Below are 27,926 nucleotides of genomic sequence, written 5' to 3' on the forward strand. Positions count from 1 at the left end.
AGGCACTTCCTAGAGCTAATTTTGGATGAATTTAGTTGAGCTTTCCTGGGAAATATGGATCTTGAGGTGAAATCTAAATGAAAATAGAGAAGAAGTGGTTATTTTTGTTGATCAAAGTTCAAAATGAGAATATGTGTGATGGATTCCAGATTAGGTTCTGCTTAGCATTTGCTATGCTATTCCTTTAACAGTTTGCTGATTTTCTATGTTGGCCTGGCAGTCAAAAACTTCAGATCTCACAGAAACTGTAGTCCTGTGTACATTTAAGTTTTCTGTTTGTGAATCTCTTTTTTATATGTTTCTTAATGGATGCAGATTTCAAATTTCAGGGGCTATTGGTGTCAGAGGGCTCAGAGCTATCTTTTGGGCTTGTGTTTGGATGGCTTGCAGTGTTGGTGATGGTGTGGCCATGCCTTCCCCAGTGTGACACACCTGGGCAGGTGTGCAGATGGTCAGGGGCTCTGGAGACAGGACTGGATGGCCGACGGTGGTGAGCTGTCATGGTTCCACCTATAGTTTGAATATTCTGTCCCTCCTCCACCATGTACCACTTCTCATAGCAACCTCTTTCGGGGCCAAATTCTTCTTAGACTTGCTTTTCATGTTGCAGTTGACCTCAAGCCTGACACCGTGTGAGATGTAGCGGCCTAGTTTCTGCCCCTGAGACACCAGGGGTTTACTGGTACTTAGTGAATGCTTTGTTAAACTGATTTCAGAAAATGAAGAGTTTTTCTAATTCTACCAAGATTATCCATTCAACAGCATTATTCTGTTTACCTTTCAACAGCAACTCCCTGAGGACAGATGCCTCATGAGAAAGGAGTTTTAGTTGGGAGTAAGTTGGGATGATTCATGAAAGAAAGTGTTCAGGGACCCAATGAATTTAGAAAATGTTGGTTTCCCTCTCCCCTGCACCCCATCATCCTGTGTAGCTAACATGCTGACACACAATTTCTTGATGTCCTCTTGTTTCTGGCACACTAATTTCTTTTCCGGAAGGAAGGTTTTGTCAGCTCTCTAGGAGCCTCTGGGCTTCCTTCAGGCACTACCTGGAGTTGTGGCGCATTCTCTCAGGACAGCCTTGGCTCCTGGGAGACTTCACTAGATGGTTATGCCCAGGTCTTCCCCGCTCTGCAGAACAATTCTGGAGCTGTGTCATAGTTGTCTGCAGGGTCCCAGCACACCTGAGCTCCAATTGCTCGCAGCAGTAACTTGCTAATGACTCTTCTCGTTTTCCTATCTTAAATTTCGCTGTCTCCTCTGTGGTTTCCTGCTTTCACCCCTGACAGTAATCACCTGAACCCACATTTCTGAAAGTCTGGATTTGTGACCTACTCTTTATAGGCTTAATTCGTATTAGAGCTGAGAAACAGAAAATTTTATTTAACCCTACTTCTTAAACTTGTCACTCCATTACTTTTTTTCACTCAGGCTGGCTTCAAACCCATAACCCTCCTGTCTCAGCCTTTCTAGGGTTGAGATAACAGATGTGTACCAAGAACCATACCTGGGGATTAAAAAAAAATTAATATTCTGTGTGTCTAATATTCTTCACAGTGTAGTTCCTGAATTACTTTGGTTCTTGGAAATATTGAAGATAGTCTTCTCCGTGCCCTGCCCTTCCCCTCCCCTCCCTCCCCTCCCCTTTTCCTCTTCCTACTTTTCTCTTCCTTTCCCTTCACTCCACAGAGTCTCACTATATATTCTATGTATTCCAGGCTGGTCTCGAACCCTTGATCTTCCAGCTTCAGTATTCTGAGAAGTATGTCTTAAGAGTTTTGAAAGAGAGTTTACAAATTCTCCTTTACAGCTCAATCTTTGTGTTTGAGTATCTTGGCGAAAACTTCCAGGTCACAGGACCTCAAGAGATTTCTGAGTCTAGTTATCTCATGTTATCACTGAAGAAACCAAGACCCAGAGTGGTGAGCTGTCATCAGGTTCACTCTGAGATTCCAGAGAAAGTGTGAAGACAAATTCTGTAGTCTGAGGTTAGGGTCAGTAAACTCTGGCTCATGGGCAGAGCTCAGCCTGCTGCCTGTTTCTGTACAGCCACAAGCTAAGAATAGCTGTTACGTTTTCAAAAGGTTGAAAAACTTAAAAAAAGATTTCATGACACACGAGAATTGATATGAAATTGACGTTTTAGGGTTCATAAATAGAGTTTTACTGGAACGCAGCTGTGCCCATTTGTTTATGTACTGTCCAGAGCCGTTTAGTGCTACAGTGGCAGCAGTGAGTAGTTGTGACACAGAAGTGGGAGTTGCAAAGCCAAAACGTTTACTGTCTGATCCTTTACAAAACGAGCTCGCTGATCCCTGCCTGAGAACCCCGAGATGTGATGAAGGCAATTGCACCACTGCTTAAATCAACACAGTGAGGCCGAGAGGGCCAGGGTTTGGAGCTGTGTACAGGCTCTCTGCTCCTCACAGGGACGGCAGCAGGCATCACTGCATTTTGGACAAATGACATCCAGTCTTTCAGCGTCAACTTTCTTGTTGATAAAATGGAGGCACCAGGCCAAATACTCCATAAAGGTTCCTGAATTTCTCGTGTTTTCTTGCATTCTGCATTTGTCTATTTGGTATCCAACAAGTACAGGGCGAGGTTGACGGACAAAATCCTTTCATGCAGAAACTGCATCAGAGGTTCTGGGCCATGTGTGCCCATTTCCTGCTCCTGCCTCCCTCTGCTGCTTCCCCCCAGGGCCCTACGGTATGTAAGGCCTCTTTTCTAACTGAGCTGTCAAGAGCCTTGACCTCTTCACATCAGTTCTTGTCCACCTCTATAAATGGAGGCGGGGCACCAATCAGCTGGGTGCATTCTGGGTAATTACCTCAGTGTTGAAGGCACATGAACATTGTAGAACATGGTTTGGTCCCTCTGCGAGCCCCTGCCTCACCGCTTCAGCTTTTTCTGCTCGCCCAGGAGCTACCTCTGCTGCTCCAGGAGACAGCCAATCTGAGGTCCACAGGACTTGTTAGTAAGGCCTGAGTTTGCCTCCTCGTACATCACAGTGTGGCTCAGCAAGACCTTTCGACACATAGTTTTCCTCTTGTCTTTTCTCACACACTGCTTGGAACTCTGTGCTTCCTACTTAGCCCCCGGGGTGCTGTGCTATGTTGAAATTTCTCTGAGCATTTTTTCTAGCTCTGTGAGAGTTGACCTTGCTCCTTTCCAAGGGTTTTCTGTCTTTGCACTCTTCTCACACCACTGGCTCCTCCGTTTTCCTTCCAGGGATGCTCTTGCTAGAACCAACGTCAGTCAGGACCCTGGGGCAGGGAGGTGGCATAAAGGATAAAGTAGACCCAGTGTGGCACAGTAAGGGTGGTGAGGACTGCAGGGAAGAAATGACTGTGTTCTATTATGTATGCTCAGTTTTAAGCAGCTATTGTCACAAAAGAATTCTGTCCAATAGTGATGAAACGTTTCATTTTTTTAAATTAAGGAGTAATTTTCTTTTTTCTTTCTATTGAGTTTATTGGTACGTTTTAGGTATACAGTACAGTTACATTCATCACTGGGATCTTGTACCTTTACATGATAGGTCTTGGTTCTCATTTTTTCCCTGCCCTCCCTTCACCCAACAGCGATTTTAAATCTCGACTTTCAGGTGTCATCTTCAGAATTATAAATATTTGCAACAAATTCACAGCTAAAAAACAAAGCAAGACTTTGTATGAGCCACACACAAACCCATCTGTGAGTGTGGACGTTGAAGCCAGTACTTTGCTGTGACTGAACTGTGACAAATAGAATGAATTTTCCAGACTCATTCTTGCTTACTGTACCCTCCTGTCACATTCATTTGTCCCAGAACTTATGACTCTCAAAGTCTTTGTCTTCTGCTGACATTTAATTATCCCATACGCCATCATCTTGGGGTTCTGCTCTTTGATATTCCCAGGGTGAAGGAACCCATCTAACTGCTCATTCATTCCAGCAGGAACTAGTCCCAGGCCTTGCCTTCTTACTTAGTTAAGATAATGTATTTGAAGATAGCAGTTGTAAGAATACTATTCTTTGCGTTAATAGTGTTCTAAAGTGGAGGTTTTAAAATACGTAAAAGGGCCAGGGTCCCCTGGCCGGCCCCGGAGGGTCATTATAGTGCTTACTAAGCAGTGTTCTGTGCTAACTCACGAAGTCCGGGTGCTATCAAGAGCCCGGGGACCGCTGGGGCCTGGATCATGGTGGTGGTAATCGGCATCATCAGCGTCAGGTCGGCGCGGACTTGCTTTTGGTGCTGACAGGTGCTGCATTTTAAAAATGTGTTCTATGGATCGGGTAATTGCTTCCACTTGCTACGTTGCCTGAGCACCGTTGAGCACGCGTAATGAGACTCTCTTGTGCTCTTAGGTGATGTAAAGCAAAGATTTAGGGCTCATGAAAAAAAAAATTAGCTGGTGAATTTTGGTCCCATGACGGGGAGAGAACGTATATTTGGGGTTAGAAGCCCCAAGCAGACTTGGCAAGCTTTTCTTCCCACTGGGCTGGAAAGCATGAACCTGCTTCTCCCGTGAACGGTCTGCTGCTCCTGCCCGCGGCTCCCGCCCGCGGGATGGCATCGGCTGGCCCTTCCCCCGAGCCCAGCACCCTCCCGACAGAACAAGGCCCTACGCCAGGAGGTGAGTCACTCTTTCGCCCCAGGGTTGGGGAAGATTGAATCAGTGAGTTGCACAGATCGCAATTTGGTTCCTTTCATTCCCTTTAGGAAGTGGGGTGAGGATGAGGACAAATTTACCTATTCTTGGTGCTTATGTGCCAAAGCAATGTCCCTCTAGACGACTGATGTCTTAACCATTGTGCACAGCTCTGCCATGAAGGAGAAGGCGAAATTATTTTCAATTCTGTGGAGTGGAGGCGAGCATTTTTTGGAGGCTAGCACCACCCTGTGGAGGAAGCGGGTACGACAGTCTCTGGTTGCATAACCGGCAGGCGGCTCATCTATTGATTCCATCTTCCCTGAGTCACTGCACAGCACCCTAGTGATAAAATTAGTTCTTGTAGGAGTGCTACATACTGCTGGGCTCTAGAGGACCTTGTGCTTCAGCACAAGGGCTGACTGATTTGCAAGAAGAGTCCCAAGGCAGCACTGTATCAGACCCACAGATCACTTCCCTGAATCTCGGACAATAGAGATTATGGGTTTGGACTCAAGAAATGCCAAGGCCTGTGACTGAGGCCGACCTTTATTGCCCATGGTATTTTGGCTGAATCAGAGGAAAGGATGAAAAATAAAATCTGGCTGTAGAGCAGAAGCGAATTTCACAAAAGCATATAGCTTATCTTCTGCAGAGAGGGCAAGTGAGATGGAGTTTTTCCTGATCCTTTTAAAGTCGAACTGGAGCAATACAGAGACAGTCTGTGGACCCCAGCTTCAGCCTTTATAGTGCGGGGCAAAGAGAAGAACATGGAGCCTTTCCCAGGTAGATCTGGCTCGTGTTGGAAGGAGCTCTAATAGTAGCACTCAGCACCTGCCACACTACTCTTCTGGAGTGTGTCTCCTTTGAATAGTCCTGTAATGTGAAGGGTAAACATTTCACCGCCCTTAAAAAATAGGAAGCTTAACTGACGAAATTTGAGGGAGTCTCAACAAAATGTGCTAACATTTCCTTTCTTGAGTGTTTTTTTGTTTTGTTTTGTTTTTTTGCTTTGTTTTGTTTTGAGTTCTGGGACTTGAACAGGGCCTCTTGCCTAGGCCAGCACTCTTCCTTCCGGCTGTACCCCCCAGCCAACCCTGGCGAGCTGTAAATGTGACAGAAAGTGTGTTTACACCACCCACTGTTGAGCTGACACACCCTGTATTCCTCCCCATAACTGGCCTGGCTCCTCCAACAGTAGACATTAATAAATCTACAGTTTCCTACTGAAAGGGTTTCTTAGGGTTGAAAAACGGGTTGATGGTCATTCGGAGGGAGTTTATTGAACTTAAGTGTGACAGGAAGCAACTGGGCCGGAGGCCATGGTAAGTGCAGCCTTAAGATCCCCAAAATTATCAGATAGTTAGAATGAAGTTGAATCAAACAAAAGGCTAGAAGTCCAATAACAACTTCATATCTATGTACTCTGGATGAAAGGAGACAGTAAAAATGATACAATTTTGATTAATTTGCATTAAAATATTTTTATGGCAGAGCATGGAATCAAATGATTTAATCTAAGGGAAATTATTCTAATTTCTGAAGAAAAATTAATTACACTGTCCCTACAACCTCACAATTAAAGTCTGGTGGGACTGGCCTGTCCCCTTCGGCAGGGCTCGCCTCCTATGCAGTGGGAAACGGAGAGAGAGCCTTTTGCAGTTTGAACAAATAAAGAGGAAAGAAAAGAAAGATGTGGAAGATTTCTCCATAAACTAGATACCAGCAGGGGCTACTGCACACTTCGCCACTAGTTAAGACTGTTTTGTTGACAGTTAACTCCTCCTCCCCTTACTCTGCTGTTAGGTTCTTTACCTGGGACTTCAGCAAGTATTTTCTAGTTATTCTCTCTTTTATGAAGTGATGATCATTTCTTTATTTCTGACCCTCCGCTTATTAAACTTGGCATACAACACCTTCCTTCCCAAGATTCCCTTGTGAGCTTCTCTCTTCTTGCTGCTATATCAAAATACCTTAGACTGGACAATTAATGAACAACAGAAATTTGTTCCTCACAATTCTGGAGCTCGGGAAGTTCCAGATAAGTTAGTTACCCGCAGGCCCGGTGTCTGGTGAGAGCTGCTTGCTGTTTCCAGGATGGTGCAAGTTGCCTGCCCTCATGTAGCAGAAGAGCAGAAGGGCAGAAGCCCTTTTCAGAAAGTCACTTGTCTTTAGCCAGGTCTCAGCGTGAGCTTTGGACAGACACACACACTGAAACCACAGCATGGAGCAAAGAGCAACTTGTAGTAACTGTGTGCGCTCGACTCCCGGGAGGAGGGGCTTGTAAGGAGCACAGACCGCAGCACCACGTAGAACAGCAGTCCACAACCTTGTGGGCAAGCAGGAGTCACCGTCGCGGGAGACAGGTCGCTCCCGGGCGGGGGGGTGGTCTGGGGATGATTCACAGGAGCGTGCAACCCAGACGACCCTGTGCACAGGGAGCTCGCTGTAGGGCTTGAGCTCCCTTGAGAATCCGAGGCCTCAGCCGACCTGACGCGCGGTAGAGCTCACACGGAGTGACAGCGGCCAGGAATGCAGCTCACCTCTTGCTGTGCAGCCCAGTTCCCCTGCACTGTTACTGTTGGGGTCCCCTAACCTAAATACGGTCCAAGATGGAATACTGGCTGTTCTGGTCCTCAGGAAGTCCCTTGTCCATTTCCGCTGAGCTGGATGCAGTGCCCTCCGTGCCACACAGTGCCCTGTCCTGCTGCTTCCGTGTCTCCCAGGTGCAGCTAACGTGTTTTTTGTTTGTTTGTTTTATTATTATGAAGAGCATTTCCGCTCTGGCCCTGACCGCCTCCTTTCGCGCTCTGTATAATTAAAGATTTATTAATGTGCTTTGCTTAAAAAAAAAAAAAAAAAAAAAGCTGGATCCCCGAGAAGAGGTGTAGCAGGTACGGAGAGGCTTCTGGGATTCTCTCTCAGGGCACAGCGCCCCCTACTGTCCCACAGGACACCCGCATCCTTGGTGTTATCCAGGCCCAGGCCGACCCAGAGGAGGCGGGCTGCAAGGCCCAGCCGCCGCCCTCACCTGCACTCCCTAGAGTTCGCGACTTATCGGAAAGACTTTTCAGAACTAGCGATTTTAACCCTGAACTTTACCTGTAAAAGAGCTCTGCTCCTGAATTTTACAAATTCGGGGATGCTATTTTAACGGAAGCTCAGCAGAAATAAAGACGTAAAACAGCAGTTCGTTGTCAGTTCACATAGGCAATGGATCTCTTTCTTCTTCCCTTCCTCCTTTCCCTCTGCTTTCATTTTCTTACTTTTTCCTTTCCTCCCTATCGCCCTTCCCCTTCCCCTTTCTCTCCTCGCCCCCTCTTCCTCCCTCCTTTCCTCTCTCTCTTCTTTTCATAAAACCATCCAAAACACCACAGAATCTCCTTCTGCAGTAGTAATGTTATGTGGTGAAAAATACTTTGCTTGCTTTCTCCACCTTTTGAGGCCAGTTTTCTTTTGGCTAATTTTCTTTGCCTTGAGGTGACACCCTCTCTTTCTGTTCTCACGCTCAGCTACTTTGTATCCTGGGTGTGAACCGAACAGTGCAGTCAGCGTTTAACTTAGGTCACAAAAAAGGGCGACTGTGTATGTTTTAAACTGGTATTAAGGCTTTGAGTCCACTACAACTTTTAAACTTTTTTCCTGCTTTGTTCTACTTAGCCTGAAGGGGGGTGGGTAGTGATAATCAAACGTACAAGGAAAAAAAAAAGTTTTCTTCAATGATTCTAAAACCACAATGTGTGAAAGAAAGTATTTTTTCTTTTATGCTTTCAAGTTTTGAGTTTGCGAGTGAGCCGGAGTTTCCCACTCTCTCCCTCGACGGTGAAGAGGAGTCAGGTGGAGCTCAGAAGGTGCAGGGCCACCAGTGAGCTCGCCCGCGGCACCCCACCGGGTCCTTGGATTCTGCCCATACTCGGTGCAAGGAGACCTGCGTGGGAAACTGCCCAGGCCACCGCAGGGTGCTGGGTCCTCCTTTGGGGCAGGAGGATCACGAGTAACCGTGCACTGTGAGCGCAGGAGTCTGCCTACCACTCTGACAGTGGCGGGCAAAGAGGTTCTGATTTGTTCTCAAGCCCGGAGTTAGAATTGAACGGTTCCACGCACTTGAACAGATTCAGTTGCTCATTTTTTGGATACTGTTATTTGGTTTCTTCTGTTTAAAATGTTCATCTAGGATAGAAGACACTTTTAGTCTTTCAGGAAAAAAAAAAATGGCTTTCTTGACTCAGTTAGCAAACGGCATGACATTTTCTCTTCCAATCTAGCGTAACCCATGGATCTGCTGGAGATCATCTTGGGAATTACTCTCTCCTGTTTTCGTGTGTGAGTGTGTGTGAGTGTGTGTGTGTGTGTGTGTGTGTGTGTGACAGGACTCACCATGAACACAGGTGATGGGTCTGTCGCTTGTCCCTGCATGAGGGACAGATCTGTGGATCTGTGTCTCTCCTGTCCTACATCCACAACACCCCACAGTACTAGGGGCCAGCAAAGGCTCTTGTCCTCTTTCCCCTTCTCTATTTGTGAGCATTATGAACTCATCACTTTGAGCAAAAACTGTTTTGAAATACATACATACAGAGAGAGAGAGAGAGAGAGAGAGAGAGAGGAGACGTTACCTAAACAGACCTGTCGATAACAGCAAATAGAACCCGAGTTCTACCATAGAAATTAATGGCAACTCCCTTTTACTAAATTTTCTCTTCTCCATTGGCAGAAGTCCCTGAAGTGTGTACAAAGTGCCGCTGAAAGGTATGCACCTTACAGCTTTCCCTGGAGGTTTTCCTTGGGCCCTTATGTTTTGTGGGTTGTTGTCAGGAGGGAAGATTCTGGATCCTTAGTGAGGGAAGAGCTCCGGAGAGCAAGCTGACTCCTTCCACTAAAAGCCCCCGAGGGAGACAAGGTAAGGCAGTTCTGTGCCTGGAATTGATTTTTTTGCACTACCGAGAATTGAACTCAGGGCCTTTTCGATGAGCTATGTTGCTACCCCCGCTCCCCCTTTAAAAATTTGAGGCAGTCTCATTCAGTTGTCCAGGCTGGCATCAAACTTGTGATCCTCCCGACTCAAGTCTCCCGCTCTGTAGCATTACAGACTTGTGCCGCTCCCCTGACTGGAGACAGTCTTGGTTTTAGAAACTGGACCTTGGAGCAGAGTTGGTCATTCGAGCAGAGGAAGAGGTGAGACACTAGTGTGGTGATAGAATCCTAAGAGGGGTGCCCTGGGCTGCTCTCACCCCGGAGAACTGGACCCATGCAGGATGGGCAGGGTCTTCAATTACATGTAGGTTTCTCTGGAAAGAATCCTGCCTGACTTCTCTCATTCTAGGATAATTATGAACAACACCTCTTTCAGTTGCCAAGTGTGTCAAGTGTAGATCACTTTTCAACAGTGACATCGTGTGGCCTTGAGAAGCAATCGCAGTGGATCAAGGTGTCTCAAGATCATTCCTGGCCAGAGCTATCCACACTCCTGACCATCGAGAGGAGGAGAACTCCAGAGGGAGTTGGGATACAACCTGTTTATAGGGCATCTGGCTGCTCAGTGATTTTAATTGTCAGGAGAAGAGGGGAGGCCGTGAATTACTGAAGGAGTTTATACCAGTCAGAGACTTTTTATTTAGAACCCTTGTTCACTACACCTCCAGAGAGTGGATTAATTACATAGCTCTCATGCTAAACTCCTTGCAGCAGTTCTGAAGTATGCCAATCTATGATCTCCAGAAGGCAAAATTTCATCGGTGGAAGACCTGAAGCGCCCTACAGAGATGAGTTTGTTTAAATGCTAGAGTTTAATGATGAAGTTGACATCTGTATTTCCCTGTTGAGCATCCCCTTACCTTTGTACAGGAATGGAGCCTCTTTTCTTGTGGGCAGCATGCTCTACATAACTGAGGTGGGACTGACTCCCTTATCTCTGTCTTCTCCCTTTACCTCGTCACAAGGACACTTCACTGCTTGACAAATTAGAACTCTTGTGCTTTAGGCCACATTGACTGTGGGTAAAGTGTAGGTAACTGATTGCAGGTAGGCGGGCTTGTGCTCTTCTCTGGACCTTATTGATAGAGCTATTGGAAGACTTATTCTGCTAAGGCTAGGAATCTGGTATTAGAGAATTTGGGCTTTTTCTTTTTCAGCCATCCTGCTACTAAAAGCACAATCTGACAGAAAGAGAGAGGAGCAAAGCAGATGACACATAGAAGACTGAGGCCTCTGGACCCAGTCTTGCCCAAAGCCTCAAACCTATTCTATTCATTTTTTTTATTCCATGAGGAAAAATATATTTACATGTCTCTTTCTACATATATATAAAATTATGCATATATATATGTGTGTATATATATATATATGTATATATATATATATATATATATATATAAAGATCCCTTATGCCTTAAGCCAGTGGTGGCATTCCTACGTGTTATTTGTTTTTCTTTTAAGATAAAATATGTTAATGAATGAATTTTTTTCTAAACCAAACCCTCGATATCCAGGTTTGATTGCAGCTTTGGCACTCTGTGATTGAATAAGTGAGCTTGGGTTGTGGTTTGGGCACTCATCTCTGAAGGTTTGCCATCATTGCCTTCAGAGTTCCACTATAAACTGGGAGCAAACTGCATTTAAGGATTCAATCTCTGCAGGTGTTTGAGATTCACTAGAATCACCATGCAACTCTGATTCTGCCCAACAGCTGTTTAATTCCTCCAATGGTCAAGTTTGTCTGCTGGCGGGCACTCTTCAGCTTATCCACACAGACACAGAAAGCCAGTGACAGGGCTATTTACTGGGCAAGGTTAATCTCAGAGAAATGATGCAGACGAGGAAGGTTCAGCTCAAAGGCAAAGCACGAAGGAGAAACTGAGGGAAATCTCTCCGCTCTGCAAGTTCCACCATCTCCTACCCACAGCTTTGGTCTAACTTGCTTTTGTTGGCCCCGATTGCTTGTTGGAATCAATGAGGCAGCAGGTCCTCTGTCTCAAGCGTGAGCGATGGAAAGAGGAAACATCTCAGCTTCCACAAGTTGCTTCTGCTCAGTATCTTTGGCAGTATATTGACAAGGAGATCTGGATTTATGAAAGTTATATGCAAAAACATATATCCCAGGAGTCTGACCACAAATAGGATGATGAAAAAGAGACAGTGAAGAATCCTGAAAGGAGAGAGAGAGAGAGCCAGGAAGCTGTTAACTAGAGGTCAGGAAATGTGGAACAGCATAAAAGAGTCAGGAATTATTCATGTGCTATATTATTCATGGGTTAATATTATTCATGTCTGGATCCTGCTTGAAACCCTGATGTCTCTCATTATTATATGGTTGTCTTTCCTGATTGCAGTATAAAGGCAGCCCCATCCCCACATGCTGGTTGACTGTATTGCTGTGTTTTAGTATCTTTGTGAATGTATCATTATTCTAAAATAATATTCCCTTTTTTTTAGCAAGTTGTTTTCTGAAGGTGTTGCATCAAATTATACCCCCACCAGCAAGGTGTGTATTTTTTGGAGACCCACATCCTCTCCAACACTTCATATTATCATGTTTTTAAAATTCCGCCAATCAAGTATGTGCAAAGTGTGACATCTCTATCGGTCTCGATTTGCATTTTTCTGAAGAAAAATGTTGCTGAACACCTGTTCATGACTTATTAATTTTGTGTGTTTCCTCTCACTAATTCGTCTACTAGTGTGGGCTTCTCTTACTGATTTGTGGTTCTTTTTATATTAGTGATATCAACCCTTTTCCATTATGTGTAATGTTTTATGTTTCCCCAACTATAATTTTTACTTGCTGTAAGGTATTAAGGAACAAAAGTTCTTAATGTTAACATTTGCTTCCCGTGTCATATTCAAAAAATAATTTCCTACCCTAAGGCTGGAAAGACACCTTTTTTAAAAAAATTAAAATTCTGTGGTAGTTTAAAACTATATCCACACCTTCTCTGTTAATCTTTTCTTTAAGAAATCTTCCTTCAATGTGGTAGGGATGGGAACTAATGCTTCGTTTCTATGGAACAGAAAACGGTGGAAATCACAGTGCCCTCGAAGACTACTTCACAAAGATGCTGTGGCCTCCCCCCGACTCTCAGAGGGAAGCAGCATGATAATGCTGTGCACATGAAGCAGCCTTTGGCAGGGGCCCAGTTTTGCAGGAACAGATCGCCTGCTGAGCACTAGGAAAAACCTGCAGGACATGAGAGTAAATTACTTCATAGCTAGAACTTCCAGCCAAAGACCAGCCTTCAAATGACTGCAACAGCCTTGAGACAGACCCTGAGACAGACCTGCTTGGCTAAGCAGACCACAGAAGAGTGGCTCATAGACTCCATGAGATAATGTTTGCTGTTTAAACCACCGCATTTCTTATTTGGTGGGGGGTATTCACTATGCAGCATAAGATAAAATAATTTTATGGATGTTTTTGTTTGTATTGACATATAAGTCTTTAGTGCATGCTGTTTTTATACTGAATGTAGTGGTCCAGTCTTCTGCTAACATGGGCTGCTGTTTTTCCTCTGTGCTTTGCTTGTTGAGTAAACACTCCTCCTTCTCCTCTTCCTTCCTTATTGAACAAGCCACGTTCTCTTCTCACATGCGATCCATGTCGCATGCCAAAGTGCCAAAGGGCTCTGTGTGCACTGTTTCTGAGTATTGCTCATGAACAAAACTGACCATCTAACTGCTCAATTTATGAATTTCTTTGCCAGTTTTGTACTTCTATGCTTACCGTAACTGCACAGTAAGACCTACTATCTAGAAAGGCATGTCCCACACTTCCTGTTTGTCTTTAAAATTATTTAGGTTATTCTTGACTCTTTACTCTTCCATATCTAGTACATTTTACGATCATTTTATTCAATTTTATGAAAAACCTTTTTGGGAGTTTGATCAGAATTGAATCTACTAATCTTGTGGAGATATCTGTTATCTATGATATAAAAATTTATATCCGCTATCATGGTATTTTTCTTTTTTATTATCTTTAAAATTTCCTGATAAATTTCTATAAAATTCACTCTTGAAATCTTGATTTCTTTAATTTAATTACTTAGTCCTTCTTATTTTAAAATAATTTGCACAAGCAAACCTCTCTGCCATTTCCTTTTTCTACATTATCCTTTCCCAGCTATGCCAGGCTGCCCTCTGTGTCAGGACAAATACCCTACCCACCTCCACTAACCTGCTAGAAACAATCCTTTCCCTGCCAGCTTTCTCAAGTTTTCTTCTACAGTTATCTTTGTGACTAGGGCCAAAATTCATTTTAGTACAGCAGCTTAGTCAGAGTTAGAATCAAAGACCTTAACAAACCTTTGCTTACCTCTCTCCTCAAGACTGGATACAGTGCTTATGGGAAGGTTCTGGGCTTACATTCCCAGAGAAATCCTAGGATAACCTAATTTCCTGTCTTGAGTTACTGCCTTACTATACCAGTGCCCTATAAGGTGTAGGGAAAGAACAAGAGGAAAGATATTTAGCATTAGATATGATGATCTAGACTCACAGGATGTCTCTGCTCAGGATCCCTTCGAGATACCAGCTCTCTTCAGGACAGGCAGTCCATATCCTACCTAGGTGATTCCATGCTGGGCTCGGGGTTATATAGACAGCCTAGATTTCTGAGGAAAATTCTGCTAGTTCTTACAGAAATTTTGTATATAGGGATATTGGAATGTGTAATACCTCACTTATCTAGTGTGAAGGTGTTGTTCTTAAGCAAATTTTCCACACAATTGGAGCTGACCTTTCAGCACCATTAATTTTATGTTAACTCTTTTGATGGAACCTGTGAAATCATATTTCATACTACTTTGAATATGTTTCTTTATGCATTCTTAAACAGATCATATCAAACACGATTTGACCTTTTCTTGAAAGTGTAGGGGCTTCATGAATACCAGTTTTACTCTGCTATTTCAGTGATTCCCTCAGGAATAATATCCACACAAGTGTTTGAATTGTGAGTTCCTTCTCGGTTTAACAAGCATTTTTTGAGTAGTTATGACATGCTGGATATGATTAAGTGCTTGCTTTGCAATCTCTCTCTCTCTCTCTGTCTCTCTTCTATCTGCTCTCAGGAAGTAGTAAACTTGCATCTGGGAGCACTTTAATCCATTTCTAATGAAATGTTACTGCTGGGAAATCACATACACCATGCCATTTCAAATTGTCAAAATGGAAAGGGAACAAATACAAGATTCACCACATCTAGTTTTAGGTGATCAGATTTCTGTTTTTTACTAAGTTGTTGGCTTCTAACACTGGAAAGCTGAGATTAAGTTGCCTTTGAATGATGAAGTCATAACATTAGAACTGAGAAATGTAGTTGACGCTGGTTTACTGACTTGAATTGTGTGTGTGTGTGTGTGTGTATACAACGTATTTATTATCTACATTTTGCTTTCTGCCAGGATGGCTGAGAGTGCCCCTAGATTTCCAGGATGTTTACATAAAGATAATTTGCTTACCTTTTACCCAACCATGTTGCTGTTGTGGGGACAGAAATACACTGGGAGAATAAGAAAAAATATTGATAAATAGGCAATTTCTGGAAGCTAATATCACTGTCAAATAATATGTAGTGAGGTATTCATGAAACATTATATTTAGAAAATACAAGTTCTTTTGATATGGATAAGTGCACATAATTTTCAAAGATGGAAATCTGACGTGTTTATTACTATTGTTATTTTTATTGCCATTTTACTTACTAATATGAAGAAACTAAGGCACAGAGAGAAGTTTTGAAAACTATGACAATGTAAAGGTGAAAATTTCATGGAATTTCTCTTCCAAAATATGTTATCATTTATTTGTTTGTGGTTTTAACTTCCTTGTGAGATCAAAAAGGAGAGAAATGATCAGATTTTACAGTTGTAGAAATGAAGCTCACAGAATTAGAATTAGAATTAGAATTAGAATTAAAAAATTTATGGATTACAAACTCAGTTCTATAGCTCAAGTGAGGTTTTGTGAATTGCCAGATCGTCAATTACTGAGGCAGCCTTTCTGTGAACTTGCTTAGTAGCATTAGTAGGCCATTGTTACAGCTTATATCTAGATGTCCCCCAAAAGCCTCGTGGGTTCATAGGTATGTTTGGGAGGTGGTGTGTTTGCTTATATGATGTGATAGAGGTGTGTGATACTTGGATTAGCCTATTAACTGTTTTGGCATAGTTCTGGGTGTGGCTAATGGGAAGGCCCACCCTGCGTGTAGGCAGTACCAACCAATAGGCTTGTAACCTGGATGGAATAAAAAGGGAAAGGAAGGTCTGCTGCTTGCTGGTTTCTGTCTATCCTGCCATGGACCATTTCTCCTCTGCCATGCCCCTATTTCACACTGCCCTGCTTTAGAGGAAGTTGACTATGGACAGAAACCTCTATAGACTTTGAGCCAAAATAAACCTTTCCTCCTTTATTTGTCAGATTTGGATATTTTGTCCCACCAAAGAGAAGAATATCTGAAACAATCATCAGACCATCAAGAGATACTGATGTGCTTACTAAAGAAAATTCTGGCTTTTCTCTGATAGCTGGTTAGAAGGAATAGTTTGGTAAGCCATGGGGTATAAATGGTGGAGCATGCTTGACTCGATTCTAGAAAGCTGAGTATAGTTGATTTTAGGAGCCTTGTTTGCTGAGTGGAACATACAAGCTTAGGGACTATAATGAATTGTTTAGGACAATGTGAGCTACAGTTATCATCGACATTTTCTGACAGAACCCAAAGACCTGGATGATACCAGGACAATGTTCAATGATTTGTATATTCTTTTAAGGACAAGAGGATTTTTAAAAATATTATTAAGACAACTTATTTTGACTGCATAAAATCTGTGGTCAGTATAAATTATAAAATTAGACTTCAACAAAAGTTTATCTCTCTGTTTGAAAGAGTCTGTCTAAGTTGCTGATTTTCCAATGCTGTGCTTGGACTCAGGATTCCTCTGCTTCAGTCTTCCAGAGTGTTTGGATTACAGATGTACACTACCATGCCAGCTTCTAAAGTTTATCATTTAAGCCTGTGTCATAAGCCTTACTGTTATAAGATACCAGGCCTGGTGCTCTACATTGGGAAATTCTGCCTCTTTCTGACATTTTTGTGGGATCTTGAACTGCATGATGTTAAATATGGACAGGCATGAAGTTGTACCACAAAGGAGCAATTAATGTTTAAGATGTGATTGAAAAACACGGTGAAGTCAGGTATAGTGGTCCATGCTTGTAATCATAGCCCTCATGGAGGCTGAGGCAGGAAGATTGCTCTGAGTTTGAGGGCAGCCTAGACTAGACAGTGAGTTCAAGTCCAGCCTGAAGTACATAGTGAGACCCTGTCTCAAAAAAAGCAATAAAAAAGAAAAGAAAAATATGGTGAGTACTTAAAAAATTTTAAAAATAAGTGTTATAATAAAGGACATATTGCTATTAGTTCCCCTCAAAATTGCATCACTTTTGCTTCTTTCTGAAGTAGTTCTGTAAGTCCTCTTTTGAGTCTTTACCAGGCATGATAAAAAATACAGTGAATGTTGCTGTTGTATGTCATCCAATGGGCAAGCAAGCTCGTAAAAACATTACTGTGCATCCTCATCTATCTTATTCACTGTATTTGGCACCATGTGACTTCTAAGTCTTTCCCCAAATAAAAGATCGTGAAAGATAAACATTTAGAATTGACACAAGACTTCTCTGTAGCCAATGGCACAACTGAAAGCACTCACAGAAGAGGACACTTCCAGAGCTGTTCCAAAAAGTGTCAAGAATGATGGATTATGGTAAGGAAGATTAATATAATCTGTCTTTTATATAATATATTTAAAAATCTTTCTAACATTAATCAAAATTTTGGATCATACTTTGTATGCTGCAACTCCCAGGCCGCCTCTGATGAAATGGTAACAGGTGTCTAGGGTCCTGTGTTGGTAACGATCTGGCACTATACTGGGATCAACGGGAAAGAGCACCATGAGTTCAGGGGTGGGAGAGATGACTGTGGGCCATGTACCAGCCTCTGCTGTACAGGGCACCCCCTCCTTGCTTCCATTCTGATTCCTCTTAGGTCTTAGGTTAGTTTTTGGAGAATCTGTCGTTTTTTGTGGCCTTAAGTTGAAGGTGGGGGTTGCTGATTGTTCCTGAACACCTTGTTTGTTGTTTTAGGGGCAGCATGCTTTGGGATAGCAGTTCTTGGAAAATGCACATGGGAAAATTGGGTGTGTATTTGGTGATTTAAATTTTTTGAAAGCCAGTGACAGTAAGAGGCAATGAAGAGGGTATGGTGCACTTACCCCATTATTTTGGCTTTCATGGTTTCTCCTCCTAGGGCCCAAGCACAAGACTTTTGATCTAATGGTAAAAGAACCAAGAAAGGGATATAAAATAGTATTCAAGTATTGATACCCCAGGATAGCAATTGAAAGACAGCTTTATCATCTAAAGGTACATTCTGTAGTGCTGTAGAAGCTGAGTCGGTGTAGCTATTTAAATTAAATTAATAAAATAAAAACTCTTCTGTCATACTAGCCCCTCTAAGTACTCAGTAGTCACATGTAGTTAGTAGCCACCTATTGGAGTGCGTGGAGATTTTAACACAACCCGGTACTAGGATTTTTGCTTAATTAATAGTCAAGCTTACTTAGTGCTCAGCAAGGATCCTAGAGAGTTGGAGGTGTCTTTTAGGAGAAAGGAACTCCAGGTCTGAAGACCCTGCTTCTAGCTCATAGTTTGGCATGTTTAGAGGCTGCATACAGCTTTGATTTAATTTAATAAATATTTAATAAACAGTAATATTTAATATACAGTAATATATTTTTACTAAGTTTTACCTTTAAAAAAGGGTCAAGAAATGAAGGTGAGGATTTTGGTTTTGTGCCATTTATACTCTTAACAAATTTAAGGATTAAGGGGCTTTTACTTTATCGTTTCCAGTTGTCATATTCAGAGTTCAGTGCAGTATATAGTTTTGAGTTTCATAGTATGGTATCTGTAGGGTGTCTAGAGATGAGTCGCATCACTTTCTTGTATGGGAGATTTCCACATATTTGGAGGAAGTAGGTGATGATATTACTTTCAGGACCTTTCTTGATATACAGGACTATCCTGTTAAGGGGCCTGCCCGCTAACACTTTTGAAATACATGTTTCTGCACCCAGCACAAGCCCAAATAATAATGTGCTACAATTATTGAGGATGATGTATTTCTGTACTCTTTTTAAGACTGGAATTCTAAATGTAATATACTATATTAACAAAGTCAAGGACAAAAACCATTTGATCCTCTCGATAGATATAGAAAAAGCATTTGACAAAATTCAACACCCATTCATGATAAAAACTCTGCAAAAAGTTGGAATAGATGGTCTATATCTCAACTTAATAAAGGCTATCTATGAAAAACCAAGAGCCAACATCATATTAAATGGCCAAAACTGAAAACCTTCACATTAAAATCAGGAACAAGTCAAGGATGTCCACTATCACCACTCCTTTTCGATATAATCCTAGAAACATTAGCCATAGAAATTAGAAAAGAGAAAGAAATTAAAGAAATAAAGATAGGAAAGGAAGAAGTTAAACTATCATTATTTGCTGATGATATGATGCTCTACATTGAAGACCCAAAATACTCCACCAAAAGACTTCTAGACTTAATTGACACTTTCAGCAGAGTAGCTGGACACAAGGTCAACATTGAAAAATCAATAGCCTTCTTGTACACAAATAACAGACTCACTGAGAGAGAAATTAGGAAAAAAATTCCCTTCACAATAGCATCCAAAAAAATGAAGTATCTAGGAATCAATCTAACAAAAGAAGTAACAGACCTCTACACTAAAAACTACAGCGCTCTGAAAAAATAGATGAAAGAGGATATAAGAAAATGGAAAGATATCCCCTGCTCCTGGGTAGGAAGAATCAACATAGCGAAAATGGCCATACTACCAAAACTGCTATACAGATTCAAGGCAATGCCAATTGAAATGCCAACACTATATTTCACAGAACTAGATAAAATAATCCAAAAATTTATCTGGAACCAGAAGAGACCTAGAATAGCAAAAGCCATCCTAGGCAACAGACATGGCAGTGAGTATAACAATTCCCAATTTGAAACTATACTACAAAGCTGCTGTGATAAAAACACTATGGTACTGGCAAAGAAACAGACCTGATGATCAGTGGAACAGACTGGAAGACACAAAAACAACTCCAGATGTACTCAGCTACCTCATCTTTGACAAAGGAGCTGACCATCCTCAGTGGAGGAAAGATAGCCTCTTTAAAAAATGGTTTTGGAAAAATTGGATCTCAACCTGCCACAGATTAAAACTGGACCCTTATCTTTCACCATGCACTAAATTAAAATCCAAGTGGATTAAAGATCTAAATATTAAAACAGAAACATTAAACTTGCTGGAAGGTAAGTTAGGCAGAACTCTGAAAGACATTGGCATAGGAAAAGACTTTATGAACAAATCCTCAGTAGCATGGGAACTAGCAGAAAGAATCAACAACTGGGATCTCACCTTATTAAAAAGCTTCTGTACTGCAAAAGAAACCATCAACAGAACTAACAGACAATCTACAATGTGGGAAAAAATTTTTACCAGCTGCTCCTCAGACAAAGGACTATTATCTAGAATATATAAAGAACTCAAAACAATCAGCTCCCCCAAATATAAAGACCCAATTCAAAAATGGGCATCCAAAACGAACAGACATGTCTCAGACAAAGAAGTAAAAGCAGCAAGTAAATATATGAAAAAATGTTCCACATCACTGGTCATTCGAGAGATGCAGATGAAAACAACACTGAGATTCTACCTCACCCCACAAAGAATGGCTGCTATCAAGAAATCAAACAATAACAAATGTTGGCGGGGTTGTTTGGAGAAAGGAACCCTTCATTGTTGGTGGGAGTGCGGACTGGTGCAACCACTGTGGAAATCAATATGGAGATACCTCAAAGAGCTTGGACTAGAGGTTCCATTTGACTCAGCCATCCCTCTGCTGGGTATCTTAAAAGAATCAATGTACACACCTATTTTTATAGCGGAACAGTTTGTAATAGCTAAAACTTGGAAACAGCCCATTTGCCCATCAGTTGGAAACTGAATAAAGAAGATGTGGTTTTTCTATAAAATGGAATACTACTCAGCCATAAAGAATGATAAATTAGATTCATTCATAGGAAAATGGATACATATTGAGGATATACTCCTAAGTGAAATAAATAAGTCATGCATGTATAAATACTGAATATTTTCTCTGGTGTGAAAAACTAGAATAGTACGTATGATCCCAATGAGATAATTGATAATGTGGAATAGGAAGAAAAGGGCTAAAGGTGTAGGGAAGGTGGGAAGGGTAGGGGAAAAGGGACAGAAAAAAAATAGGAGAAAATGAAAAAAAATAGGAGGAAATAAAATGTTTGTAAATGGGGAGGGGAGTAGGGGGTGAAGGGAGGCAGGGATATGGGGTAAAAATGAGAACCATGACCTGCCATGTAAAGGTACACGATCCCAATAATGATTGTAAGTGTACTGTATACCTACAGTGTACCAATAAACTCAATGAGGAAAACAAAACAAAACACGGAATTCTACAGTTTGTGTGGTCCAGCAGGGCTCAGCCAAATCACTAACAGACAGGAAATGTGTTCCAGGTAGGAACTTCTGGGAATGCTCGCTCTGCCTGAGCTTGCAGTGCTGTCACCATTAAACCACGATGTTCTTTTGTTAGCCAAAGCTCACACTTCTTTCTGAAGGAATCGTGTCTCTACCTCTTCTTCTAGTCTCTTCAGGGTTTCCTGGTACTTCTTCAAAGAAAGAAGAGAAGCCACAGTTACTTTTTACATAGTATGTTTTTCTAAACATATATTATCCATTTTTTTTATTTGTACGTGTTTGTAGTACCTAATGTTTATATGCCTTGTGTGGAGTTGGTTCATGTGCAGGACACATCTTAATGCCTGTTTCCACCCCTTTCTCTCCCTTCCCCTCCCTCTCCCTCCCTCTCTTGGTCCCCGTCCCATTTGAACAATCTACCTCCCTACTTCCTACTATCTTTTATTTTGCTCTTTATGTATATTTTGAGTTTCTCATGTAGGAGAAAGTCAAGCTTGTGATATTTAAGTCTGATTTCTCTCGTTTAACATGATGTTCTCAAGGTGCATCCATTTTCTTACAAACAAGTACTCATTACACTGCAACACAAATGTCTGGTGTTTCCACCTTTACTTCTGCTGCTGTCACAGACCCCGCACGGCTGTTCCTGATCTCTGACTGTACCTTGTCACGGGCACTGGGAACGGCTGGAAGTGCTCATCATAGGGTGGGGTGACTGGAGAGTCCAGGGACAATAAAGTGATATTGGCAGTGGTCTGCTGTTCACTTTAATGTCTCTTTGCAGTGCCGCTGTGAAAAAGCTAAAATTCTCCTAAATAGCATTTTTTGAACAGTCTGCTTCCATTTCATCCTGCCCCTTAACAAGCATTTTTCTGTCTCTCTCCAAGGAAGCTGTACCTTTATGCAGAGAGCTTGGTCTTCACAGAGCTGGACTACAAATGTATAGTCTTCCATGACCTGGGAAACCAAAATTGGATCTTAAATTTTTTTCTCAGCAAGTTGCTGTAAGAACAGGGATTTACATGTCTCATCTTGCATCACGGACTCGAAATTGAGTTTTCTAATTGTTCTAATTGCCTTTTGCAGAGCATATAAACTCATTTCATTTTGGGGGTGCTTTACAAACCATGTTTCACGGTACAAATGAGATGTGGGGCCAGTTGAGAGAAAATGATACAGAGAGGTGAACTGTACAACACAAAGGAAGGTGACATGGTAGGGGTGTTTGTAATTCATGTTTTCTTACCACTTCCTGTTCCCACAGTGGCCCCCAGACAGGAACCTGGTTATATAGGTCAGTCATATGTGGAATGTATTAGATTGGCCACAGATCAAGCGTCCCTTTGTTGGGGAGAAGTAACATTGAAGGCCTTGTTTTACCCTCACCAGTTTCATTTCTTGGTCTGTGCAGGAGGCTTGCAGCTGCTGTAACTTAACCTACAGAAAGGAGAGGAGGCTGGTAATCAGCAAGGTGAAAATAGCCTGTTATCTCAAGATTATCTCCCAGGCTGCTGAAGAGCATGAGGACACAATTTCTGGTCTTTTTTTTTTTTTCTTTCTTTCTTCCCCCTGGTGTCTTTTTGATGGAGAACCATCCAGTGCTTTTTGTGTCTTCTTGGCGAACTTATGCCTCCACTTTCAGCTTTCATCTGGGTCCTATTGTCACCCCGGAATTCTAACCCTTAGGTTCCTTGTCTCACTTAGCTTTTTCTTTTGGAAATAAAATCAAGTCTTGGAAAAACCTTTGCTCCTTCCTTCCCTTTTCTAAGTCAGTCAAAATCCAGGGCTTTTGCTTACTTCTTTATCCCTTCCCATGTTTTTTTCTTTCTGCTTCTTTCCTAAATAGATAAAATACTGTTTGTTATCAGCCACTTTGTGTGCATGGGGTAGTGCTGGGGCAACAGATGGACTTTCCAACCTTACAGGGTGACATCTAATTGGGGGACATAACAAATAACATGATAATGGTATGTGATAGAAAGGAATTAAAAAAAAAGATTGATGATATTATTAGGGCCTGGTGGTGGTATGTGGGGATGATGGGCTGCCTCATGAGGTAACAGTTGAGTTGAAATCTAAATAATAAATGTTTGTAAAATGGAGATATGGAAGAAATACATTCTGTGGGGAGGTTATCACCAAGGTCAAGATCAGAAAGCGGGGTAAATTGGATGTTCATGAAGTTAGACTTCTGATAGGTGGGAGGAAAAGTGGGAAAGTCAGAAAGGGACTGGATTACGTAGGCCTCTGTAGCTTCTGAGAAGGATTTGGTTCTTTGTTCTGATTGCAGCAAGAAGCCAGGAGAGGGTTTGAAGTATCCACACACACACTCCAATTTGTATTTTTAAAAGCAGATTTTTCTGTGTATGGAAAATGGATTGTTTAGGGTTAAGAGTAGAAGCAAGGAGGGTGGTTAGGTGCCCAGGTTAGGTACTTCAGCTGCCCAGGTTATGGCAGCTTGCAGAAAGGTCAGAGTAGCAATTTTTATCTCTATCCATTGCATTTGGGGCTAGCCAGTCAAATAGTTCAAGACACAGCTTCAGGCCAAGGGTATGAGTCATAAGGGATGGAGTGTGCATCTCATTAAGCTGCTGAATTCCTCCCTATATCTCAGTCAGACTTTTAGACCATTAAATTATGTGACTCTGTGGGGGCTTAGCATCTGAAACAGAAAAGGATATTTTATGCACAATCTCATTGTATCCTCAGTCTGAGGCTGGAAGGGAGTGACTACCTTGCCCAAATTCACACACCAAATTAAGTGCTGGAGCTAAGATTTGAATGACAGATTTTTGAACTGCTTGAATTGTTACGTAGCAGCATTTCTGCCTCATTCTTCCTAACAGAAGACAGAGAAAAACCACCTGGCTTCAGAGAGAAATTATTTACTAAGGGCAGCGGAGGAGAATTCAGCCCTTACTAGCTCAGGCTGAAACCTGACAGGAGAGAAAAATTCAAAGCATTTAATCCAAGTTTGACATCATTTCTGATTTGATGGCTTGTTTCCTGGTCACGCAATCCAAACCCATTCAGGATACTTTTTCCTTTTACCTTCATCTCTTCTGGAGTTCTGTCCAGATCACATTGTTCACACTTGGTTATCTTATGTGATTTCTTTGCAAGCTACAGTTTCAAATAAAAATATATATTTCCAATAAAAATACACTCAGTAAAATAATAGTGAAGTACACGGCATGCTCTGTAATGATAGCTTGATAACATATGTCAGGCCACGGTCCCTTGGAAATACTTGATGCTCTGTGAAAATACCATATTTCTACTCTACTCTCTTTTCACTAGTCTCCTATACCAGGGCTAAAGTCTGTTCCAGACAAAATACTCCCAAGAACTCCTGATTCCTGCTGGGCTACACAGGGCATGGATTAGAGAGTAGGGAAACCAGAAGAAGCCCATTATTCTCTGAACAGGGGTTGAGAGAAAGGACATGCCCAGCTGGGGAAGAAGAAATCACTGGGGACGAAGGCCCTGTGTTTGGGCATCTTAAAGTCTCCGTGAAAGTAAAATTAACCTCTTTTCATGAAGGTCCCAGTCAATCATTTCTACAGAGCATCTGTTGGAATCTATTTTCTTGTGAGAGAATGAAGAACCCATGCACAGGATCACTAAACATCTCATCCACTCCTTTCACCTCTTGTTCAAAGACAAAGACAGTGACTTCCAGGACTAAACCTCAGTCTTAGGAGTGGGTCATGGGGTAGTACCCACTTCAAGTTCAGGCCTCTCTGATACAGGGGCTCCTTCCTTCCTTCCCTTGCCTCTTTGGGTAATGAGGGTGCCGTGTGGACACTGGGGAACGCAGAGCTCCACCCCACCTTTCTCTGCAGTTCTGTTGTACTGTGGACTAGAGTCTCGTTCTTCCTTTCCTGGGGAGAGAAAGAAGCCAAGGTGTAAGTCAGCATCGGTACACGATAATCATCTGTTTCAGTGCAGCCAACTGCTGTCCATTTCACTCCAGCAATATTTTCCTGAAGTAACTCCACCTTACTTGCATGATATAAGTACATCTTAAGATCAGACTATGGGTAACGTGTGGCCCAACTCAGCAGGAATATAGATGCCCACTTGTGGGGTTTCCCAACTTTAACATTAGCAAAGAAAGCCTGCTCTCCACCCGTTACCTTCTTCCTTGCATATGGACATATGTCATGCATTTGCATGTAAAAAAAAAAGGGAGACTAAGATGGTCTGAAAGTTGAGGAAAGGCAGGTTGAGGAGTAAAACCTACAGAATGACTTTTCCCAGCTTCACACTCACAAGTCTGGCTGTCTTTTCCTCCAGCTCCTGCAAGGCTCTTTCCTTTTCTAGCAGAGTAACGTTTTCCTTCTCCTGTCCCTCATCTTTTGCTGCGTCTCCCATCTGAGTGATCTCACTTTCTAGCCTGGGTGACACAAGAATGGTGATGACTCATGAATGGCAGTTTTGGAACTGCCAAATAACAGATGTCTGTTCTAAGGATACTTTAGTAATGATATATGTGTAGTTCACATGGCCTTGAAAAAGCTGCCCTGTTTACTGGATCCGTGGAGTCAGAATCACTTCTGAGGCGTGCCAAGTAAGATCTGCCTGATGCCCAGGCCAAACATCCCAATGTTCACTTAATTTGGATAAATATTACCCAGTTTGTAAATAATCTACTTAAAACTTGCCGTTTCACCATTTTGACAAGAGAGAAGTTTCCAAAAATGAAGAATACACCTACTGTTTCACAAGATACAGGTCTCTAGAGCAAGTAGGAAAATTCGGTTTTGCCTTTTCTTCTCAACCCTTTCCTCTGGATGGAAAATTCCCTCCTAAATCTCTACTACGTACCTCTGGATCTCATGTTCTTTCTCTTGGATTTTGAGAAGCAGCTCCTCGTTTGCTTCATCTATTCTCTGCAGGTCCTTTTCAAGGTCCGTGTTCAAACTGACAATGTTTCTCTTTGATTGGGCCAATTTTAAACTTTCCATTTTCTCTGACCTATAGATTAAGTCCCCAAATGAATAAAAGCTGGTTATCTTAAGATCAGTAATTATTGGGCCAAGAGGAATACCATTTAAGAAGACAATTCATCAGCCTTGCTCTTCCTAAGAACATAGTTTTACTTTTTCATTCTTAAGAAATTATATTTTTTTAATCATGCTTTATGATTTGTTTCAGGATTTCTCAACTCAGCAAGGGAAATTTTTCCTAGGCTTTTTCCTCCAACGTGCTCAAAATAATAGTGCACCTCCACATTGGTTTAATGAAGAACTTCGCTTCCTTAAATAGCCCCTTGCACTGGAGAGACTTGTTTCCCTTAGCAACCTTTTCTTAAATTGTTCACAAAATCTGCTCATGCACTACACTTTTATTGGTATTTTTATCTAGGCACCTGGTACATTACTTCTGGTTGGGCTTAGTTTTATGCAAAGATGAGAAGGATTTCTACCCTTGTGGAAAGGGCTTCCATCTTTCCCTCTCTCTGCCTACCTCTTCTTTTCTTCTTTTTGCCTACTAGAATGTTTGGGATTAGGCCATGACAGCCATTCCACTGAGCACATGGAGATAAGCTTCAGGCTCAGCCTCCAAGAAGAGAAATATCAACTTTGAAATAAATTTGAGTGAAATAATTGATAATTTTAGAATAGAAAGGCTTCCTGATATATGGGGAGGGCTCTCAGTAAACTTTCCTTTTTATTGCTTGTAAATGAATTCATTGGTTTGTCTCTGAAGCAATTAACCAGAATCGGGTCCTAAGGCTTAGGGGCTTTTTTTGGAGGGCAGGAATTGAGTATGATGTTGGGAAGCAAAGTGTCACCTTGAAAAAGCTGCCTTGGAGAATTTACAAACAAGAGAATTTACAAAAGTCAGCCCTTTTTGAAGGAATGGGGTGCTTGGGAAGGGTGCAATAGGGCAGATGTAGAAGGAAGAGATAAATCAGAACGTGAGTGAAGGAATTAGCAACAGACCTACACCACACCTTGGTCCTTGGATGTGGTTTTACATCATCACAATTACTTACTCATAATCTTGCTGATCTTCCTTGTGATCTTCCATTTTGGATTTTATAAAATGCCAGCAGAGATGTAGCTAATGAATTAGAAAAATGGTACATTCAGGAAACATGTAGTAATTGTGACAGGAGTCCCCTACCTAGAAACTAAATGGACTTGTTTCTTCCCTCCTACCCCCTCATTCAGCCTTGAACAATCGCAGCCTCCTGTTTCTTCTGCACATGGTCCGATTACGCCTCAGTAAGGAAATGATGAGGATACAGGGAGAAGGGTGGAAAATTCAATATGTGTCCTTCTAGACAACACATTCAGAGATGGTTTACCAATATTTACCTATTTATAAATTTATATGCATCACTAGGAAGAAATGAAGGTTATCAGTTGTTCTAAAGTCCCCTTTTTTCTAAACCAAGTTGTTCTCCTTAAGGCCCCAAGAGCATAGATACGGAGCATCACTTGTCTGAGAAACATCTCTGCTCTGCAGCTGGGCCTCCATGTGGACTTTGGGTTATTAACATAGTATTAAAGACAGCTCAGAAAACCAAGCAGAGGTAAATTATGTGGCTCTCTTGGTCCATGAGTTTCTACTTTTCTACCATTTCTTCTACAAACTCTACTTCCCTTCTGCTGTGTATCGTCTTCTGATCCTGCCCTGGTCAATTGGCTTCTGAAGAGTCTAGCCTTTT

General features: G+C 41.9%; 1 protein-coding gene across 6 annotated transcripts; it reads right to left on the bottom strand.

Moving 5' to 3' along the window:
• Tmco5a (transmembrane and coiled-coil domains 5A) lies at positions 1-27,915 on the bottom strand. 6 transcript variants are annotated; one of them, XR_002025378.1, is made up of 13 exons: positions 27,862-27,915; positions 27,249-27,316; positions 26,075-26,224; positions 25,520-25,643; positions 25,078-25,128; positions 24,296-24,367; positions 22,631-22,681; positions 22,142-22,201; positions 21,371-21,435; positions 17,906-17,963; positions 15,092-15,132; positions 13,945-14,061; positions 11,710-11,781 (listed from the first exon to the last, which is right to left on the bottom strand). XR_002025378.1 is itself a non-coding variant. In XM_019207578.1 (12 exons), the coding sequence occupies exons 2-12, from the start codon at positions 27,281-27,283 to the stop codon at positions 16-18; spliced, it is 765 nt and encodes a 254-aa protein (XP_019063123.1). In that variant the 5' UTR covers positions 27,284-27,316; positions 27,862-27,915; the 3' UTR covers positions 1-15. The 6 variants fall into 6 exon arrangements, 5 of the variants coding, with proteins under 5 accessions (XP_019063123.1, XP_019063124.1, XP_010622941.1 ...); XM_019207578.1 differs by lacking the exons at positions 11,710-11,781; positions 13,945-14,061 and adding an exon at positions 1-73; XM_019207579.2 differs by lacking the exons at positions 11,710-11,781; positions 13,945-14,061 and adding an exon at positions 8,674-8,807.
• Between the last annotated feature and the right edge of the window lie 11 nt (positions 27,916-27,926).

The sequence above is a fragment of the Fukomys damarensis genome, unplaced genomic scaffold (assembly GCF_012274545.1).
Source record: "Fukomys damarensis isolate Sample0158 unplaced genomic scaffold, DMR_v1.0_HiC HiC_scaffold_17, whole genome shotgun sequence".
NCBI classification, from domain to species: Eukaryota; Metazoa; Chordata; class Mammalia; order Rodentia; family Bathyergidae; genus Fukomys; species Fukomys damarensis.

Coding starts and splice junctions, on each gene's coding strand:
- Tmco5a (XM_010624639.2), bottom strand. CDS start 27,283: ATGGAAGATCACAAGGAAGATCAGCAAGATTATGA. Junction 25,129..25,519: donor AGGAAAAGACAGCCAGACTT/GTGAGTGTGAAG, acceptor TTCTCTCCCCAG/GAAAGGAAGAACGAGACTCT. Junction 22,682..24,295: donor GAACTCCAGAAGAGATGAAG/GTAAAAGGAAAA, acceptor TCCTTTCTGTAG/GTTAAGTTACAGCAGCTGCA.